At 46.0% G+C, this 20414-nt stretch overlaps 1 protein-coding gene across 1 annotated transcript in view; it reads right to left on the bottom strand.

The window, feature by feature from the left end:
• focad (focadhesin) overlaps positions 1–20414 on the bottom strand; it is a 94256-nt gene that overhangs the window by 43480 nt on the left and 30362 nt on the right. The window contains exons 6-16 of the mRNA XM_038299365.1: positions 19715–19816; positions 19390–19597; positions 17188–17394; positions 16974–17061; positions 13931–14124; positions 7640–7900; positions 4959–5063; positions 4776–4877; positions 4580–4707; positions 4366–4492; positions 4113–4247 (exon numbers count right to left, since the gene is read on the bottom strand). Coding sequence (XP_038155293.1) covers positions 4113–4247; positions 4366–4492; positions 4580–4707; positions 4776–4877; positions 4959–5063; positions 7640–7900; positions 13931–14124; positions 16974–17061; positions 17188–17394; positions 19390–19597; positions 19715–19816 — 1657 coding nt within the window. The remainder of the gene's footprint in view (positions 1–4112; positions 4248–4365; positions 4493–4579; positions 4708–4775; positions 4878–4958; positions 5064–7639; positions 7901–13930; positions 14125–16973; positions 17062–17187; positions 17395–19389; positions 19598–19714; positions 19817–20414) is intronic.

Raw genomic sequence — 20414 nt, 5'->3', positions numbered from 1 at the left:
TTTATTAATTAATAATTAATTGACATATTACTGATCTTGCTGGATTTTGTTCTGCTTTACTTCCATAAATTGCAGGATCTTCTTTTCTTTATCTTTGCCAGAAGATTTAAACTTTAAAAGCCTTGCCCTCATAATTTGCAAGTTAATTTATTTATAAAGAAAATATAAACGCTGCTTAAACAAATGTAAATGAAATTAAAAGTAAAATAAGTAGCCAACCTTATCCCTGTCTGTAACCTACTAACAAGGTAAGGAAAGCATCAGATGAGCTACCTGAGAAACTAACGTTACGTTTCCCCTCTTTAAAATGAAACAAACATGGTTACTCATCCTGCTGATCAGCTCTCTTCACTGCCATCGAAGGCTCCAAAGTGTTTTCTTTTCAGGTGCTGCGTCATAACAGTGGTGCTTCCGTGCCATGTTAATTTCTTTTGAAAAAAGTTGCATGTTATCACTTTTTTCACTTTACAAAGCGCAGGCTATTTTAATTATTGTGATCAATTTGCGCCGTCAATCCCGGCGCATGCGCGCTTCATTTGCAGTCTGGACGCTGAGGGTAAACTCCTCACTAAAATCCTGCGGCTCTGACTGCCGCGCTGAGAGGGATTCCTGTGGGAGAGGGAGAAAGGCGTTGGGATGGGGGAGGCGCCCCACGGCACGCAAAAGCCGCCAGTGACACCGTAAAAAGTCGCCAGATTTGTCGCTAGTCGCTTTTTTGAAAAATAGTCGCTGGAGGGGTCTGAAAAGTCGCTGAGTTGGCAACACTGCAACTGCGGCGCTGACTCGCTCCGCCATATTTTTTTTTCTTCCCCCGGATGACGGCGGCGGCGGATGACGCATTAATCGCGCGACACAACTAATCGATGATTAAATTCGTTGCCAACGCTTTTAAAAGTCGATTTTTATCGATTTTATCGATTCGTTGTTGCAGCCCTAATTGAATCCATATCTGATCAATAAAATAAATAAAAATCCAACTACAAATGTTTTTGCTCCACTCTATTAAGCCTTTAACTTTTTGAATTGAAAAAGCTTCCTGGATGGGAAGCGAAACGTCTTCAAACTTGGGGGAAAAAGTCCAGTGGATTGCTTTTTTTTTCTAAAAACTTTTTTTTGGAATAACTAAAACAAATATTCCCTCCAAAGAACATCAGAGCTAAAGAATGAAAAAAATCTCAGATTAAAATCAGAGCGGGTGATTGGTGGATTTTAAAGTAGTGATGAGGACACTAATGGTGCGTTCACACTTGGCGGCTTTTGAGCGTCAAAGAATCTTATTCACATGCAATGTCTATGAGGGACGGAGTCAAAAGGTCCAGCAGAGCGTCTGAGCGCCAGGAGTGATGCATTCAAGTGTCCGATGCTGGAGTTCAGTAAATTGAACTCTTTCCAATTAGAATAGCTGATCCTGGAGGGTTTTTTTTTTTTTTTTGGAGGAGACAGAGATCACCTGCAAGTAGGGTTGCCAAAAGTATCGATACTAAAAAAAAGTATCGATACTGAAACGTTGTATCCGGATACAATACTCATTTTCAAAAGTATCCATACAGTGTCTGAAGTGCAGAATAGTGGAAAATGCACTTTCTGAACACTGTTTGATTGAATAATTCTACGCACTTTTCAGTTTCAGACATTTTTTATAACAGTTGCAGCTGCTGAGAATGATTTTTGTTTCTTAACCGGTTTGGCTAGTTTCATTGTTATGTGTGCAAGTTTATAAGTTTTTTATTAAGCTTGCTTAATATTGTGCAAAGAACACAACCTCAAAATATTGTTCTTATTGTTTATTGTATTTATTTGTTGTATTTTGTTTATTAATGAAAATATTTCTGTAGAATTTTGGAGTCTTTGTTTTTATCCTTGTGGTATCGAAAATGGTATCGAGTATCAAATATTTTACTTAGTATCGGTAATGAGTTGAAAAGTTTAGTATCGTGACAACCCTACCTGCAAGCCTCTGCAGACATTCTGCATATGAAAAATTAATAAAAATCAAGGAGTTAAACTCCAGAGCCGGTAGAATGGATTACTATGTAGAAGGAACAGAGAACAGCTCTGATCATTATAGCTGCACTGATAGCTGTACAAGTTTAGTTCTGACGCGCGGCTGAAGCTAGCTGCATGGTCGAAAAAATTTAGTCTGATGCGCGTTGGGCAGATCTACCCTATCCTTTCTCTGCCTGGATCAATGGCAGCTATATTAGCTGTGATCAGCGGGTAGAAAGTAGTTAGAATCTATGTTGAAGTGAGAAAGTCCTCCTGAAAACATGGTCTGTGCAGTCAGTTCATCCAGATTACCATCCTGCCTTCAAATAGTATTTCTCTGTGGGAGCCGCTCAGACCCCCACATACCGGCGCTGCGCTGTCACTGGGAATCCCCAGCAGCAGCTGCCTCAGGCCCGCTCGCCTCTCCAGGGTTTTTCCCTCCTGTTGGTGGCGGCTGGAAGTAGATGTTAGCGTTTTTCAGGTCTGTGCTACAAACTGCAGGCAGCAGGATGATAAAAGCCAACATATTCTGCCGGCAGGTTTCTACATTCTTAGTTAATTTAGGCGTTAATAAACTGTTTCAGAGGAGTGATCATAGCGCTCTGCATCAGCAGTGCTGCGTCTGACTCCCTGCCAGCTCCCAGATCAGCTTCTCTCATTGGTTGATGCGGCACCTCCAGCAGCTAAAGTTATATTTTTCCAACCCTAGCAGCTGCTGCAGGACCTTTACATGCGTCTTGATGTGCGTCAACCATTGACTTTGTATGGAAACCTGCTGCTTCTGCTGTTTGAGGTCCGAATGTAGCATTAGGCATTTAATTTCTAAAGTAGGCTGACGGTAAAGTGGGTATGAGAGAGGGGGAGAGACATGCGGCAAAGGATCACAGGTCGGATTCAAACCCGAGGCGGCCGCGTCGAGGACTAAGGCCTCCGTACACTGGTCGTGCTCGCTCACCACAGCGCCACCATAGGCGTCCCAGCACTAAAACATTTTTTTAAGAACCATTGGTAAACAGTTTATAAATACCCAAATGACATAGAAATGTTAAAACCTGTCGATGAAAAATATTCGATTGTATATTCTTGGAGGTTTTACCACAAACCTTAAAAAAACTTTTTATTTTCACTTCCAGCCGCTACGAACGCAAGTTTTGTATACTAGAGGTCTGGAGCTCCCAACAAGAACTGCATATTTTAGTGGGATCATAATCCTGATGAACAGAGGATGTTTGGAGGGGGATTTTCTCACTTAAAAATGTGTTAAATCTATTTTTCCAACTCAAAGTAAATAAAGCAAATCTGCTCTCTAGCTTGAAGCTACAGAACAGAGCAGACAAACAACCAGAGCGCCTGAGAGTCAGAATTCAAACTTCTGAAAGTTCTTTAAATATGAAATGATTCCATCCTGTTCAATAAATGTTTTTAATTCAGAGTAATTTTCATGTGAATGTGCTTTACTGGAGGCATCCATGTTTGTCAAAGAACACTACTGCCACCTACTGGTTAGTGACGTCACGGTGCGGTATCGGCTGTTGATCAAGTCCCAGTGCTGTATCTGGTGTTTGTCACAACGCGCTATTATCCAAGTCATCTTGAAAACATTCTTCTTCCAAATGTTGGCTACATATTACGGGTTTTTTCTCTGGCCAGAAGTTCGATGGCAAATCCTCCCTCTTCAAGTTGGCGATCCAACGACCAACCCGTCCGTTTTTCACTTTTACCCGATGTATTCCAGCATCCAGCTGCCATGCACGTGGGCATTGTCAGTTTCACTATAGCTCTGGTGAATTTCAATGGTGAACTCCTCTGGAAATCTTCAATAATTGTTGTTGATTGCAGATGTGTCAAGTAGTTCCCATTGATTTAGCTTGTAAAGCGGGGAGAATGGCGCTAGGCTTACCGCACCGTGACGTCACTGCTGGAAGATGGCAGGAGGGAGGGGCTTCTATATTTGGGCAAAAATGGCCCAAATATAGTTTTTTTTTTTTATTTCTTTTCTTTTAAGGGAACACTTAGAAAACAAACGCTAAATCCATTTATGTCAATGAAGCCTGACAGAAACAGCAGGTTTCCCTAAAAAGATCCATCTTTGCATGGAGAAAGGAGGAGAGAAGCAGCAGAAGTACCTCATACTCCTCTGACTTGACTGCAAGCTGAGGAACCAAAGACAGCAGCTCTGCTATGGCTTTAACCATCGCTGGACGGGAGTCTCGCCTCAGTTCTGCTGCGAGGCTTCTCCATGTAGAAACAATGTCCACCACCTGAGAAACACACAACCTGGCATCACTTCAGGCAGAATTATGATCCTCTGCCTTACAGAGGAAACACAGGGACCATCATCCTGGAGGAGAAAGATTATGTGCTGCACAGGAGGGTCACCTCTGCTCTGCAAAGCTCCTGTAAGCCCTGCAGGACCAGAGCAGCAGGGGTGGCCAGGTCGGCTCGGCTGCACTGCTGCAGGGTGAGTGAGATAGCGGCTAGCATGTCGCCTCCATGCTGGTAGGGCCTGAGACACACAGAGAGGAGTTAGCAGCGCCTGGTTCTCTCTTCTTACGGCTGCACACGGTCGGCTTTAACGAACCAGCAGACTGACCTTTCTCTGCAGACATCCCTGATGCACGCCGCTCTGGCCAGGATCTGCTCCCACTGGGCGTCCTTCCCCACCAGCACTCTGGTATCCTGCTGGCTCAGCAGACGCTGCAGCTCTGGGTAGACTCGGTCCTTTGGAAGGAAGAAAAAACATGAAAACGATCTATGTTCACCGGTATGACCGGCGTCTTGCTGCTCACCTGTCGTTTCCAGAGAGCCGCCATCAGGCGCATGGCGACGGCTCTCAGCTTGGGGGAACTGGCCAGCATGTGGAGAGTCTGCAGCACCATGGGGACGCAAAGCTGCAACAAAACACGTGAACTCAGCAGGTTTAAAAAAACGCCTTCACTTCGCCGGTCAGACGTCCAGTAAACATCCGGTACCTTATGAGTGCCGAGGTTGGGCAGGCAGTTCAGCACAGCATGAATCGAACCTGCGTTTGTTTCCTTCGACAGTTTGAACAGCAGGACAGGAAGCAGGGAAGGGACCTTCAAACACAGGAGAGACTTTAGACTCTTTATTTTAACGAATAGAACACAGGAGGGAAAACAGACAAACTTTTCCTTTCAGAGGAAATTAAACTTTCCCTGAAACCCAACTTCGGTATTATTGAATTTTCTCTGTTAATGAGCTACTGGTTTATTCAGGGATGCACCTTGAAGCAGGCTTATACCTCTGAGGACTAAACTTGGGCTCTGGCCCCTGCAGCCTGGTGCAGCATCATAGTACCTCCAGCAGGGTGCGCTGTGGGTGCCAAGTCTCAGAACCAGCCGGGTTTAAACAGTGACCGATTATACAGCTTCAAAATGACAGGTTTCACCAAACAATGACGCCAAACCGGGGGTTAAAAGTCAGAGTCACAAAAGCTCTGCAGTAAAACCGTCGAATCTACATAACAGCATCGCTCCTTTTCATGCACCTCGGCTGTTGCATAGCAACTATTCCACCTTAAGGACAAAAAAAGACGAGCAGAGAGGCTAGAAATGCAGGTTTGCATTCAAAGTCAAACTTATTTTCATTTCCTGTGTTTCACAATATGGTTAAAAAAGTCAAAGACAAGAGGAAGAAACCCTCTGCAGCATCGCAGCACCTGCAGAAAGAGCTGCTCTGTAGCCTCCATCATCTAAACCAGTAAAATATGACGATAACCTTCTACCAACGCGCCAAACCTCCAACCCAGAGCTGCACTTTGGGAGCAATTAGAGCAGCAGGGGAACACTTGGAGGCGTCTTAGAAGCCTTAGTAATGAGGAGCCATCATCTACAGCATCTAGCGACTCCATTTACATCCCGAGGGGCGGAAAGGAAACCCCCTTTTTCCTTTAAATGTCTCAGTTCATCCTCTGCTGAGGATTCGGGAGCTGGAGGGATTTTATTGTTTGGTCATGAGATTAAAACCCTCAAACTCCAGAAATGTTCAAAAGTTAGACTACGATTAAGGAGAGCGAAGACAGAAGCAGATGCTCATTATCAAAGATCCATTACCTCTAAGATCAAGGCAGCGGTTGCTATGGTGACCTCTGGTACAGAATAAAAGAATAACTAAACCTCTGCATCATAAATGCGGCGCGATGTTGACTGGGAGCCCCACGGCGCCCGGTCAGTTAATAGACGCCTTAAAGGTCGGCGCTATGACTGTTTTAATCGAAGCAATCCTTTTCCCAAAATATGACATCATCAGCACAGCTAGAGCGGCGCAGAAGAAAAGTTTTCATCTTACTGAAACAAAAACGATGGTTTTATAGATTTTTTGGCGGGTCCAAATTCTATGGAAGGGTTAACATAGTTTCCTCTGAGAAGCAGTGGACATTTAGGGTGATGGGGGTCAACATTTAGAGACTCCTTAAATTAAAGGAAAAGTCGCTCATATTCAGAATTCAAACTTCTAAAAGTTCTTTAAATCTGAAATGATTCCATCCTGTTCCATAAATGATCAGTGTTTTTAATTCAGAGTAATTTTCATGTGAATGTGCTTTACTGGAGGCATCCATGTTTGTCAAAGAACACTACTGCCACCTACTGGTATGTGACGTCACGGTGCGGTATCGGCTGTTGATCAAGTCCCAGTGCTGTATCTGGTGTTTGTCACAACGCGCTATTATCCAAGTCATCTTGAAAACATTCTTCTTCCAAATGTTGGCTACATATTACGGGTTTTTTCTCTGGCCAGAAGTTCGATGGCAAATCCTCCCTCTTCAAGTTGGCGATCCAACGACCAACCCGTCCGTGGAGGATCAGGATTCAGAAAGGTGGAATAACTCTTTTTTTCACTTTTACCCGATGTATTCCAGCATCCAGCTGCCATGCACGTGGGCATTGTCAGTTTCACTATAGCTCTGGTGAATTTCAATGGTGAAGTCCTCTGGAAATCTTCAATAATTGTTGTTGATTGCAGATGTGTCTAGTAGTTCCCATTGATTTAGCTTGGAAAGCGGGGAGAATGGCGCTAGGCTTACCGCACCGTGACGTCACTGCTGGAAGATGGCAGGAACTGGGAAATTTTTCAGGCCAGCTGAAGATTTAACAAGCTTTTATCAACCAAAAAGTATGTTTTTCTCACATATTTAAGTTCACTGTCAGCTTAGACACACATCCAAAACAAGCCGAGGAACAGACTGGATGTAGGGAACAGTCTGGGATCAATGTTTTTCACTCTGAGCTATCAGAGTGTCTGGATGAAAACAAATAAAACTAAATAAGTCAGTCTGACTATACTTTTTGTTCCCAATTCATCAACTTTTATGTGATTATAATGGGTGACAATAGTTGAATAAACTTTTGGCTCTCCAAATAGTATCGGTACCCTATTGGTTGGTACTTGCCGATACCAATACCACCAAATCTGTCCTTACTTTTTTTCTTGCTTTACTTTTACTTTTATACTATAGGTAGTTTTTAAAGTGATACTTTTACTGGAGTAAACATCTTAAGTTTATACTGTATCTTCTACAAACTATCTTTTGTTTTTGTTTTTAAGCAGCAGGGATTTCTTCTTCTTCTTGAGTAATAAACATTAATACTTTTGATAGCTCTGACTTTAAAATAAAAGAGTTGAGATGTTCTACCTGGCAGGGGTCGGCAGCAGCGATGGTCTGAACTGCTTTCAGTGCCAGCAGACAGATGTCCTCCCGCGCCGTGATGAGAAGGTAGGTGACGATGAGTGCGAGGGACGAGGACAGACGCTGGCTGGACGGTAGGCCCGAGGTCACAGCCAGCAGCCAATCGGTGGCTGCGGACGGATCATCATCGACTTTGAACAATATGGACAACGCCGCGCTGAGCTCCCAGTACCAGGAGCTGAGAGGGAGCGCCAATGTTGGGCCGGGCTGAGGATCGGAACAGGAGAGATGAAAACGCATCATGAAACATGAAAAAGAGCTACTAAAAAAAAACATTTTCTTCTTTCTATTATGTTTTTGGTTGTTTTAATATTTTTCCATAAAAATACCAGAAATTTCTGGTCCTTAAATGTTACCCAATGTTACATTTTATAAACAGAAACCTTGAAAAGCGTGGCGTTCACCCTAAATCAGTCACTTATTCTACAGAAGCCCTCTGTTACTAATCGCTTCTAAAAACAGGGGAGCGAATCAGCAGAGCATCATCCGCCCCCTGCTGCCTCCCTGGATGCTGTTCCAGCTGGAAGCTTAAAGATACGGAAGAGGATTAGGGTGGCGGCCGGGGGAGGGGACCCTGGCGGTCCGATCCTCGGCTGCAGAAGCTGGCTCTTGGGACGTGAAATGTTACCTCGCTGGTGGGGAAGGAACCGGAGCTAGTGTGTGAGGCTGAGAGGTTCCGGCTAGAAATAGTCGGTCTCACCTCAACGCATGGTTCTGGTTCTGGAACCAGTCTCCTTGAGAGGGGCTGGACATACTTCCACTCTGGAGTTGCCCACGGTGAGAGGCGCCGGGCAGGAGTGGGCATACTTGTTGCCCCCCATCTCGGCACCTGTAAGTTGGGGTTCACCCTGGTGAACGAGAGGGTAGCCTCCCTCCACCTACGGGTGGGGGGACGGGTTTTGACCGTTGTCTGTGCTTACGGGCCGAACAACAGTTCAGATTACCCACCCTTCTTGGAGTCCTTAGAGGGGGTACTGGAGGGTGCCCCTCCTGGAGATTCCCTTGTTCTGCTGGGAGACTTCAACGCTCACGTGGGCAATGACAGTGAGACCTGGAGGGGCGTGGTTGGGAGGAATGGCCGCCCCGATCTGAACTCGAGTGGTGTTCTGTTGTTGGACTTCTGTGCTCGTCATGGATTGTCCATAACGAACACCATGTTCAGGCATAAGGGTGTCCATATGTGCACATGGCACCAGGACACCCTAGGCCGCAGTTCGATGATCGACTTTGTCATCGTTTCATCGGACTTGTGGCCGTATGTCTTGGACACTCGGGTGAAGAGAGGTGCTGAGCTTTCCACTGACCACTACCTGGTGATGAGTTGGCTCCGGTGGTGGGGGAGGATGCCGGTCAGACCTGGCACGCCCAAACGTGTTGTGAGGGTCTGCTGGGAACGTCTGGCGGAGTCCCCTGTTAGGTGGAGCTTTAACTCCCATCTCCGGCAGAACTTCGAACACATCCCGGGGGAGGTGGGGGACATTGAGTCCGAGTGGACCATGTTCCGTTCCTCCATTGTCGAGGCGGCTTATCTGAGCTGCGGCCGCAAGGTTGTCGGTGCCTGTCGTGGCGGCAACCCTCGAACCCGTTGGTGGACACCTCCGGTGAGGGATGCTGTCAGGTTGAAGAAGGAGGCCTATCGGGCCTTTATGGCCAGTGGGACTCTGGAATCAGCTGATGGGTACCGGCGGGCGAAGCGGCATGCGGCTCGGTGGTTGCTGAGGCAAAAACTCGGGTGTGGGAGGAGTTTGGAGAGGCCATGGAGAAAGACTTCCGCACGGCTCCGAAGCGATTCTGGTCCGCCATACGGCGTCTCAGGAGGGGGAAGCGGTGCAGCACCAACACTGTTTATAGTGGGGATGGTGTGCTGCTGACCTCGACTCGGGACGTTGTGGGTCGGTGGGCGGAATACTTCAAAGACCTCCTCAATCCCACCAACATGCCTTCCATTGAGGAAGCTGGGCCTGGGGACTCTGGACTGGGCTCTCCAATCTCTGTGGGCGAGGTCGCCGAGGTGGTTAAAAAGCTCCTCGGTGGCAGGGCCCTGGGGGTGGATGAGATCCGCCCGGAGTTCCTCAAGGTCCTGGATGTTGTAGGGTTGTGTTGGCTGACGCAACTCTTCAACATTGCATGGACATCGGGGGCAGTCCCCAAGGATTGGCAGACTGGGGTGGTGGTCCCCCTATTCAAAAAGGGGGACCGGAGGGTGTGCTCCAATTACAGGGGAGTCACACTCTTAAGCCTCCCGGGCAAGGTCTATTCGGGGGTGCTGGAGAGGAGGGTCCGTCGGATAGTTGAACCTCGGATTCAGGAAGAGCAGTGTGGTTTCCGTCGTGGTCGTGGAACGCTGGACCAGCTCTACACCCTCAGCAGGGTCCTGGAGGGAGCATGGGAGTTCGCCCAACCAGTCTACATGTGCTTTGTGGACTTGGAGAAGGTGTTCGAGCGTATCCCTCGGGGGGCCCTGTGGGGGGTTCTCCGGGAATACGGGGTGCCGGGCCCTTTGATACGGGCTGTCAGGTCCCTGTATGACCGGTGTCAGAGTCTGGTCCGCATTGCCGGCAGTGAGTCGGGCTCGTTTCCGGTGAGAGTTGGACTCCGCCAGGGCTGCCCTTTGTCACCGATTCTGTTCATTACCTTCATGGACAGAATTTCTAGGCGCAGCCAAGGTGTTGAGGCGATCCGTTTTGGTGGCCTTAGGATTGCGTCTCTGCTTTTTGCAGATGATGTGGTCCTATTGGCTTCATCAGGTCGTGATCTGCAGCTCTCGCTGGATCGGTTCGCAGCCGAGTGTGAAGCGGCCGGGATGGGGATCAGTGCCTCCAAATCCGAGGCCATGGTCTTCAGCCGGAAATGGGTAGAGTGCCTTCTCCCGGTCAGGGGGGTTGTCCTGCCCCAAGTGGAGGAGTTTAAGTATCTCGGGATCTTGTTCACGAATGAGGGAAGATGGGAGCGGGAGATCGACAGGCGGATTGGTGCAGCGTCTGCCGTGAAGCGGGCGCTGTACCGGTCCGTCGTGGTGAAGAGAGAGCTGAGTCAAAAAGCGAAGCTCTCGATTTACCGGTCGATCTACGTTCCTACCCTCATCTATGGTCATGACCGAAAGAACGAGATCGTGGATACAAGCGGCCGAAATGGGTTTCCTCCGTAGGGTGGCTGGGCTCTCCCTTAGATATAGGGTGAGAAGCTCGGTCATCCGGGAGGGACTCAGAGTAGAGCCGCTGCTCCTCCACGTCGAGAGGAGCCAGTTGAGGTGGCTTGGGCATCTGTTTAGGATGCCTCCTGGACGCCTCCCTGGTGAGGTGTTCCGGGCACGTCCCACCGGGGGGAGGCCCCGGGGAAGATCCAGGACTGACTGACTTTTTTCTCAGAATTCTGACTTTTTTCTCATGCTAAACTGAAATAAAATTTAAATATCAGTTAACTTTTTTTTTTTTTTCCTCTTCCGTATAATGCAGACTAATCCATAAAAATGTTTCATTTAACAAATTATTCAGTTCAATCAACAGCAATGTTGCTTTCACCGTTGAAATGAACTGCTTTGTTCACATGGTGTCTGTTTCCAGAGCTTTAACCGCCTTTTCTGCTCCTTTACATTTAAAATAGACCATTAATAACAAATGACTTTAGTGGCATTAAGACTTTTGACAGACTTTTATGTTCCTGAAGACTAAACCGGGCAATAAATTTAAGCCGAAACTCAGCCATTTTTGAAAATTAGACGACCAAAAACAGACGCTACTGCAAATTTCAAAATAAAAGTCTCCCCTTTCCACAGTAAAAAAGCATCTATCAACGTCATAATATGGAAACAGTATGATTTAAAACTACAAATGCATGTTTTAATATCTTGATTGAAGTCGGGTTAGATTAGTGAAGTGACTGGTATCAGCTGCTGAGTTACCATGGCAACGTATGTAACCAAAGACTATGGAGATGTAATTCGCCCACAGGTTATGGCAGCACAAACAGACACAAATGCAATCATTCCTAACCAGACAAGGGAAGCTAGGCGCCGGGTGAGACCACAACTTTTGTTGAGAATTTCTTTTTTTTTTTTTACATGATTTTTTGAAACACCAGAATTTCCAGATAACTGTGTAACTATAAATGTTTTTTTTCTCTTAATTTTAAAGGTATAGAGGACCATCTTTTATTTCTGGTTGGATTTTCTCAATAAGTGTTTTTTTTTATAAAGACATCTCTAATGTGTGTTTGCAAATATCATATTCTATATTCTTCAAGTATTATTTGTGCTGCTCTTAGCTTTGCTGTCGGACTACATAGATTTACCAATGGAGGCTGTGTGATTTCAAATTAAAGGTATAATGGAGGATCATCTAAATAAGGCTATGTTCACACCGCAGCCTGAAGTGACCAAAATCCGATTTTTTTTGCCAACATGCGTATCTGATCTTTTCATGCCTGTCTGAACAACACAGATCCGATTTTTTCCAATGCGACCCAGGCCGCTTGGCTCTGTGGTCCTGAATCCGATAAGAATCTTTTCAAATGTGACCTGTGTTTGAACGGCCAGGTCGCATTCATCCGACCTGAACGCCATTAGTAACCGACATAGGTCACTATTCTGCTTCTTGCTACACCGAAGCAGCAAGAAAAACAAACACCATGGCGGACGATGATGCGGAGAGCAGTATTTTCTTTTTTACCATCTTGAAAAGATTGAGGTTTTAAGGTTTGGAAACTTCTACATTCGCTCCAGCACTAAATTAATGTTTACTTCCGTAAACACGAAGCACGCTGGCTTGTGACGTCATTGCGTCCTCTCCTGCGCATGCGGGACACTTAAGCTGTGTGAACGTAGCCTAAATGGCTGGTTGTCGTCCCGCAGCAGTGTGTCGCAGTGAGCGTGTCGCAGACATTTTTGATTTATGCCCAATATTGAAGCGTGGTCATCTTATTCCACGCCACAACGCGAGAGGAAATCGGTAACTAGCCGTGGGTCTAGATACGGCCGAGGCGGTGAGGAAGGCAAGTTTGTGCGACAACGGAGGAACATGAGGGCCAAAAAGAGTGGGGATCCAGGTGGAAAAAGGGTCCCCGCGTTCTCACGCACCTCGCTCTTCTAGCGGGTCCATCTTTACGAGTTTTTTTCCGCAATGGCGGTCATAAAAACAAAACAAGCCTGCCCCGGGATTGAAATTGTTTACCAGATTTATGTGATGGAAAGGATCTGTTTTTCCCTCCAATTAGAAAAAGAAAAATTGTATAAGATTTGGTCCAAATGGACTGAGTACGTGAAACCAATTAGATCCGACTTCATTTGATTGTTCTTCTGAAATACGTCTTGCCCTCTTATGTCTTTGTGGTTTTTATAACTCGAGGCGGTGCGATCCCCATTACTGTTTAATTCTGTTCATTCTTTGTTATCTTTACAATGAAGTTACTGATATTCTGTTAAAAATACCAGAAAGGCAACATGGAAAAAAAATCACTTGGACTTTCTGCTTATATCTTCAGTTATAATCTTAAATGGATGAAGCTGTGATTACTGATGTGATGGAAATCTGTCTTTCTAAATAAAAAAACAAACAAAAAAACAACAACAAAGAAACAAGCCGGCCTCCCGTCTGTGGGAGGCGAGGAGGTAAGTGGTCCTCCTAACTGTCAATCATTCTGGTGACATGTTTACGTAAGGCCGTCCTAGCTGCTCGTCCCCAGTTAGCCGTGCATGTGAACTTTTCAGTAGTGAATTACGGTTTCAGACAGTCATTGCTCACCTTTTCTTTGAAAACGGCTGAGGGGTCATAAGAGGAAAAAGTGTCTACGAAGTTTAGGAGAAGAAAAGGAAGGCCTCAGAAGAGAGAAACAAGAGCAGAGCGTTTTTGGGAGATTCTTTCACGTGATGGCGTGCACTGAAATCACAGGTTAGCTTAGCAAGGATGCTTCGGTTCCAAAGTTTCTACTCGACAGGAAAAGTTAGGCTATTTGGAGAAATGCGCTTCACATCACTGCTAGTAAACTAGTAGAAATGGGCTCATGCACACTTAATAGACGTTCCCTCTCAGGAGCGGGTACAGGGTTGTGCATGTGCATTATTTTTTTTTTTAAAGTGGAGAAGTCTTTTCAAAAATATGCAAAACCCTCTACTATACCTTCCGTCAGACTCTTCCGTCATTGTTATTTCATGGATAAAGTTTTAAATTGAATGAAAACCTTTTCCCCCCCCTCACTGAACAGCGGTGAGATCAGAGGGAGAAGCTGCCTGACTCCGCCTACCCGTCGGGCCTTTTTGGTGGGTTTGCTGATGCTGCGTAACAAGCTGTGTGCCAGACGCTCGTTTAAGCCGTGCGTTGATGGATCGGCCAGCGGCTCGGTGAGCTGTGAGCAGGACAGGAGCTGCAAAACAGGCAGAAGCAGAACCGGACTGGGCCAGGGCGACCACTCTTCCTCTTCAGGGGCTAAAGTCAGCGCTGCAGAAAAGAAAAAGATTCTTTAGAGACAGACCCAAACCTTTAGAACCATGGTGACTGTTGGACGACATTAGGAGTCGGGGTGAAAGCAGCTTTCGATTCTTTTTGGTACCATATAAGAAAATAAACTGGCTTATAGTTTTTTTCTTAAACCCTGCTTGCATCTTAAAATGTTTGATTTTTGGGGGCATAAATCAGCTATGTTACACTTTAGTATAATTATAGGCTTAGACTGCTGGAGGACATAGGGACCCCTTTTTCATCCTTCTGCTTCATTCTATCTCTATTCTCCCACTCTGCAGAATCTGTTAGTTCAACCTCTAACGTTCTGCTCTCTCTGCTTTTTCTCATAGTAGCTTCATCTGATCTGTTCCTGCCCGCCACAGTGTCGTTTGGGCTCGCCACAGTCTTATATAGACACAGAGAGAGAGAGATGGTCAGTGGATGTTGTTCTCCCCAGGTGAGACCCACTCCAAGCGCCGATTATATTTTTTTCCAAGCGTGCGTCCTGCCCTCCTTTATAAAAATGCCGCCTTGGCTGCCCGGTTCCCCCGTTCAGCGTTGCCAACTCTGCGACTTTGTCGCTATATTTAGCGACTTTTCAGACCCCTCCAGCGACTCTGTTTCATAAAATTGACTAGCGACAAATCTAGTGAGTTTTCTGGTGTCACTGGCTGCTTTTGGGGACTCTTAGATGAAAGCACGTATCGTTCCTACTCTTGTCCTCCAGCGGTAGGTGCTGCCGTGGGGTGCCTTCCCCATCCCAACCCCGTTCTCCTGCTTCCCCAGGAGTCACTCTCAGCGCTGCAGTCAGAGCGGGATATAAATGTAAAAAGTTATTTGGTCTAAAATAAATAACTGAATTTGAAATGTTTTATCTTAAATAACGGCATTTGATTCACACAGCAACAGTCACTTAATCAACCTGTCCATTGTGTTTTCCTCTCTAAGATAATAATTTGTGACAAAATGCAACAGAAACAAAAAGGCTGGATACTAAAAAAAATGCTGGAATAACTGAAAATAGAAGCAAAAATCAAATTTCAACAAAACAAATGCAAACAAAAAATGCTGCAACCAGGGAAAAATAATGCAAATAGTGAATGAAAAAGCTAACTTGCTGCTCCAGACCACTGGAGGCAGGAGAACAAATACATTTAATTATATACATGTTACTATACACAACTATGATGTCATTCTGTGATATTTCAAGACTGTGTTTGAAAATGAAATGCAAGATAAATAACCTTTACCTCCCAAATCTACCTCCCTCGTTTCCTTCCTTCCTCCCCCCCAATTCTACCTCCCTCGCTTCCTTCCTTCCTCCCCCCCAATTCTACCTGCCTCGCTTCCTTTCTTTCTTGCTTCCTTCCTCTCTCCCAATTCTCCCTCCCTCGCTTCCTTCCTTCCTTCCTCCCACCCAATTCTAACCTCACTCGCTTCCTTCCTCCCCTCCCTCGCTTCCTTCCTCCCTCCCTCGCATCCTTCCTCCCTCCCAAATCTACCTCCCTCGCTTCCTTTCTTTCTCGCTTCCTTCCTTCCCCCCCCCAATTCTACCTGCTTCGCTTCCTTTCTTTCTCGCTTCCTTCCTCTCTCCCAATTCTCCCTCCCTCGCTTCCTTCCTCCCTCCCAATTCTCCCTCACTCGCTTCCTTCCTCCCCTCCCTCGCTTCCTTCCTCCCTCCCTCGCATCCTTCCTCCCTCCCAAATCTACCTCCCTCGCTTCCTTTCTTTCTCGCTTCCTTCCTTCCTCCCCCCCAATTCTACCTGCCTCGCTTCCTTTCTTTCTCGCTTCCTTCCTTCCTCCCCCCCAATTCTACCTGCCTCGCTTCCTTTCTTTCTCGCTTCCTTCCTTCCTCCCCCCCAATTCTACCTGCCTCGCTTCCTTTCTTTCTCGCTTCCTTCCTTCCTCCCCCCCAATTCTACCTGCCTCGCTTCCTTTCTTTCTCGCTTCCTTCCTCTCTCCCAATTCTCCCTCCCTCGCTTCCTTCCTTCCTTCCTCCCTCCCAATTCTCCCTCACTCGCTTCCTTCCTCCCCTCCCTCGCTTCCTTCCTCCCTCCCTTCCTTCAACATCTCCCTCCCTCGCATCCTTCCTCCCTCCCAATTCTACCTCCCTCGCTTCCTTCCTTCCTCTCTCCCAATTCTTCCTTCCTTCCTTCCTTCCTTCCTTCCTTCCTTCCTTCCTTCCTTCCTTCCTTCCTTCCTTCCTTCCTTCCTTCCTTCCTTCCTTCCTTCCTTCCTTCCTTCCTCTCTCCCAATTCTTCCTTCCTTCCTTCCTTCCTTCCTTCCTTCCTTCCTTCCTTCCTTCCTTCCTTCCTTCCTTCCTTCCTGTGATTGCAGCATTTTCTTTTAGCTTGCAGCATTTACTGTCTGCATCCGTTTTCTTTATTTTTATATTCAAGGTTTTCATGCTTGCATGTTTTGAAGTTTACATCATACATGTGTTTACAGCTCATTTTCTGCATATTTGCACCTGTGGGCCCCACAAGAATATGATCTTTAAAACAAAATTTGAAAAGAATCCGATTCATACAGCTTAATTTGAGAAAAAAAATCTATTTGACAAAATAAAAGCTAAGAATAGAGTGATATTGATGCTTGTCACGCACAGGGGTCGCTGGTGCATATCTCCAGCTGTCTATGTCTATCGCCTGGAAACACAGAACCCGCAACCTTCTTAGAAGGCAGCAGTGCTAACCACTGTTCCACTGTGCAGCCCGAATATGATATTTTTCAGTATTGCTGCTAAACTGCAGGTTTTTCAAATTTCCATTCACAAAATGTAAACGTGTAAATAAGAAACAAATAATTCACAGAATTCTTTCTGCATGTTGAGGACTTTGTTTTACCAAGTCTAAGCAGGCTGCTCTGCTGAAGTGCAGGGGCCTCAGGCAGAAGCAGGGCCACCCCCATCATCAGCTCATCCACCGGACAAACCTGGAAAAACACACACAGCTTTAGGGGTGGCGTTCAATCTTTACTCGCTGGTACTTCTTTAAACTGTTCCTAACTGGTTTTAAAGAGAGTTTCAACTCCTGCACTATGAGCCGATGTGCAGCTGACCTTGCATGCAGGCAGTAGTTGTTGCATCAGGTTGAGGAGCGGTCTGCAGTCTCCATTCACCCTCAGGCATTGGTGACATGCACACAGCAGCTGCACCAGCAGACGGACCCTCTCAGTCTCCCAGAGCTCTCCAGAAGCTTCCATGAGACCCTGAAGCAGAATGTCCACGAATCCACTCAGTTCCAGCACCGCCTCCACACTGTCCACCTACAGGCAGGCAAAACATTTTGGTTACTGATGGCTACACTCTAAGAATAGCTCATTTAACACATGCAAACATTATGTAGGACAAATGAGATATTGAACTATTTTTAGAGGAAAAAATGGAAACGCTCATAAATAAGCCGCACCGCGCCGATATCTACTGAACTGTCTCCCACCAAACCTGTAGGGGGAGCTCTACATAAAGCCCCTGGAGTAGAGAAGAAGCAGAAGGCTAGCTCCCGTTAGCTTGTTGGTGTCACACCCCGATCCGTCCCGGAAACACGATCCGTCCTGCACATCCAGATTCGGGTCGCCCTCAATTTCATTTTGATAAAAAGAACTAAATGACGTTTTTCCCTCTCTGAAAATAGGAAGCGTACTAAAATATAATGTGTTAAAGGTTAATGATGTATTACCAGAGAAAATAAACACATTTAAAACCTTTATGTTTTATCACTCTGTTCACAGCTTTAATGCAGCAAATAAATGTCAAATGTGTGAATTCAGGACATTTGTTCTCCGTCCTCCTCCTCCTTCCTTCCTTCCTTCATCCCAATTCTTCCTTCCTCCCAATTCTTCCTTCCTTCCTTCCTTCCTTCCTTCCTTCCTTCCTTCCTTCCTTCCTTCCTTCCTTCCTTCCTTCCTTCCTTCCTTCCTTCCTTCCTTCCTTCCTTCCTTCTTCCCTCCCTCCCAATTCTTCCTTCCTTCCTTCCTCCCAATTCTTCCTTCCTTCCTTCCTTCCTTCCTTCCTTCGTCCCAAGTCTTCCTTCCTTCCTTCGTCCCAAGTCTTCCTTCCTTCCTTCCTTCCTTCCTTCCTTCCTTCCTTCCTTCCTTCCTTCCTTCCTTCCTTCCTTCCTTCCTTCCTTCCTTCCTTCCTTCCTCCCTCCCAATTCTTTCTTCCTTCCTTCCTTCGTCCCAATCCTTCCTTCCTTCCTTCCTTCGTCCCAATTCTTTCTTCTTTCCTTCCTTCGTCCCAATTCTTCCTTCCTTCCTTCCTTCCTTCCTTCCTTCCTCCCAATTCTTCCTTCCTTCGTTCCTTCCTTCCTCCCAATTCTTCCTTCCTTCCTTCCTTCGTCCCAAGTCTTCCTTCCTTCCTTCCTCGCTTCCTTCTTCCCTCCCTCCCAATTCTTCCTTCCCTCCTTCCTTCCTTCGTAGCAATCCTTCCTTCCTTCCTTCGTCCCAATTCTTCCTTCCTTCCTTCCTTCCTTGCTTCCTTCCTCGCTTCCTTCTTCCCTCCCTCCCAATTCTATCTTCCTTCCTTCCTTCGTCCCAATTCTTCCTTCCTTCCTTCCTTCGTCCCAATTCTTCCTTCCTTCCTTCCTTCGTCCCAATTCTTCCTTCCTTCGTTCCTTCATCCCAATTCTTCCTTCCTTCGTTCCTTCATCCCAATTCTTCCTTCCTTCGTTCCTTCCTTCCTCCCAATTCTTCCTTCCTTCGTTCCTTCCTTCCTCCCAATTCTTCCTTCCTTCGTTCCTTCCTTCCTCCCAATTCTTCCTTCCTTCGTTCCTTCCTTCCTCCCAATTCTTCCTTCCTTCGTTCCTTCCTTCCTCCCAATTCTTCCTTCCTTCGTTCCTTCCTTCCTCCCAATTCTTCCTTCCTTCGTTCCTTCCTTCCTCCCAATTCTTCCTTCCTTCGTTCCTTCCTTCGTCCCAAGTCTTCCTTACTCCTCTGGAGTGAGAAGTGAAGACAAAACCTTAATTGGTCAATGTGCTCGTTAAAAGCATACGTTTTTTTTAGACTTAAGGTCAACATGATCTGCAAAAAATAAATGGAAAATAATCAATTTCTTAAAGGTCAATTTTGAAAAAGAGACACAACAATTAATGCCCAAGCCCACCCATTTTTACAAACTGTTGCCCACTATTTAAATATTAAATCTAAATGATCAGCTGTGTCAAAAGTTTGTTTTATATTTTTAGATCAACAACCGATTGCAAACTTATTTTTATCCTTGGAGCTGCTAACTTCCTCTATTGATTCCATTTTTTTTTTATTTACCTGGAAATGTGGAACCAGCTGACAGAGGCAAAGCAGCAGGCTCTCGTACACCGCCGCAGCCTTTTCCTGCTCCTTGTCCGCTGCTTTCGTGGGCAGCAGCACCCGGAGAAGACTCTGCCGCAGCAAGGCATGCTGGGACTGCCTCTGAGGTTCACAGTACAGGTACCGAAGGAAGGGAACCAGCATGGTGATGTAAGAGGCTTCACTCCTGCGGCGTTGGAAAAAAAAAAACAACTTTGACCAATCAGAAACATTTTAAAGATTTGCAGAGGAGATAGGAGTAATAAGCAGCGGGTTCCAGGAGCTGCGCTGCGGCCCTGCTCACCGTTCAGCGGCTTGGCGGATGAAGTCATCGATCTCCAGCAGCAGCGCCGGCCAGCAGTCCGCTCGGTTCTCCAGCGCCGTGATGAACGGATGAGGACAGCTCCTGCACAGCAACCATGGAGACACAAAGATCCATGAGTCATGCGTCCTTCAAAGTTTGAATGACTCAGCGTTTTTCTGTCGATGGAGCAAAAACTCCATAAACTAACATGCGTCTGCAATAAGGTCCATCCGTCAGATGAAATCAAGAAAATTCCTCTTCCTCACCACGAGGGAATTTTTATGTCGTGATTTTTTTTCTATTATTGTTGAAAGAGAAGAACACAGAAATAAAAAAGTGCAATCCAGAATTCAAACTTTGCAAAACACTTTAAAATAAAGAAATTTTGAAAAAAGCTTGCCGTTTTCTCTGATTTTGTTTCGTTTAACAATTCGGAAAAGTTCGCTCATATTCAAACTTCTGAAAGTTCTTTAAATCTGAAATGATTCCATCCTGTTCAATAAATGATCAGTGTTTTTAATTCAGAGTAATTTTCATGTGAATGTGCTTTACTGGAGGCATCCATGTTTGTCAAAGAACACTACTGCCACCTACTGGTTAGTGACGTCACGGTGCGGTATCGGCTGTTGATCAAGTCCCAGTGCTGTATCTGGTGTTTGTCACAACGCGCTATTATCCAAGTCATCTTGAAAACATTCTT

This window comes from Cyprinodon tularosa, unplaced genomic scaffold (genome assembly GCF_016077235.1).
Source record: "Cyprinodon tularosa strain WSP-4 unplaced genomic scaffold, ASM1607723v1 ctg427, whole genome shotgun sequence".
NCBI classification, from domain to species: Eukaryota; Metazoa; Chordata; class Actinopteri; order Cyprinodontiformes; family Cyprinodontidae; genus Cyprinodon; species Cyprinodon tularosa.
The sequence above is the reverse complement of the archived record's forward strand: the minus strand, read 5'-3'. Positions and strand labels throughout refer to the sequence as shown.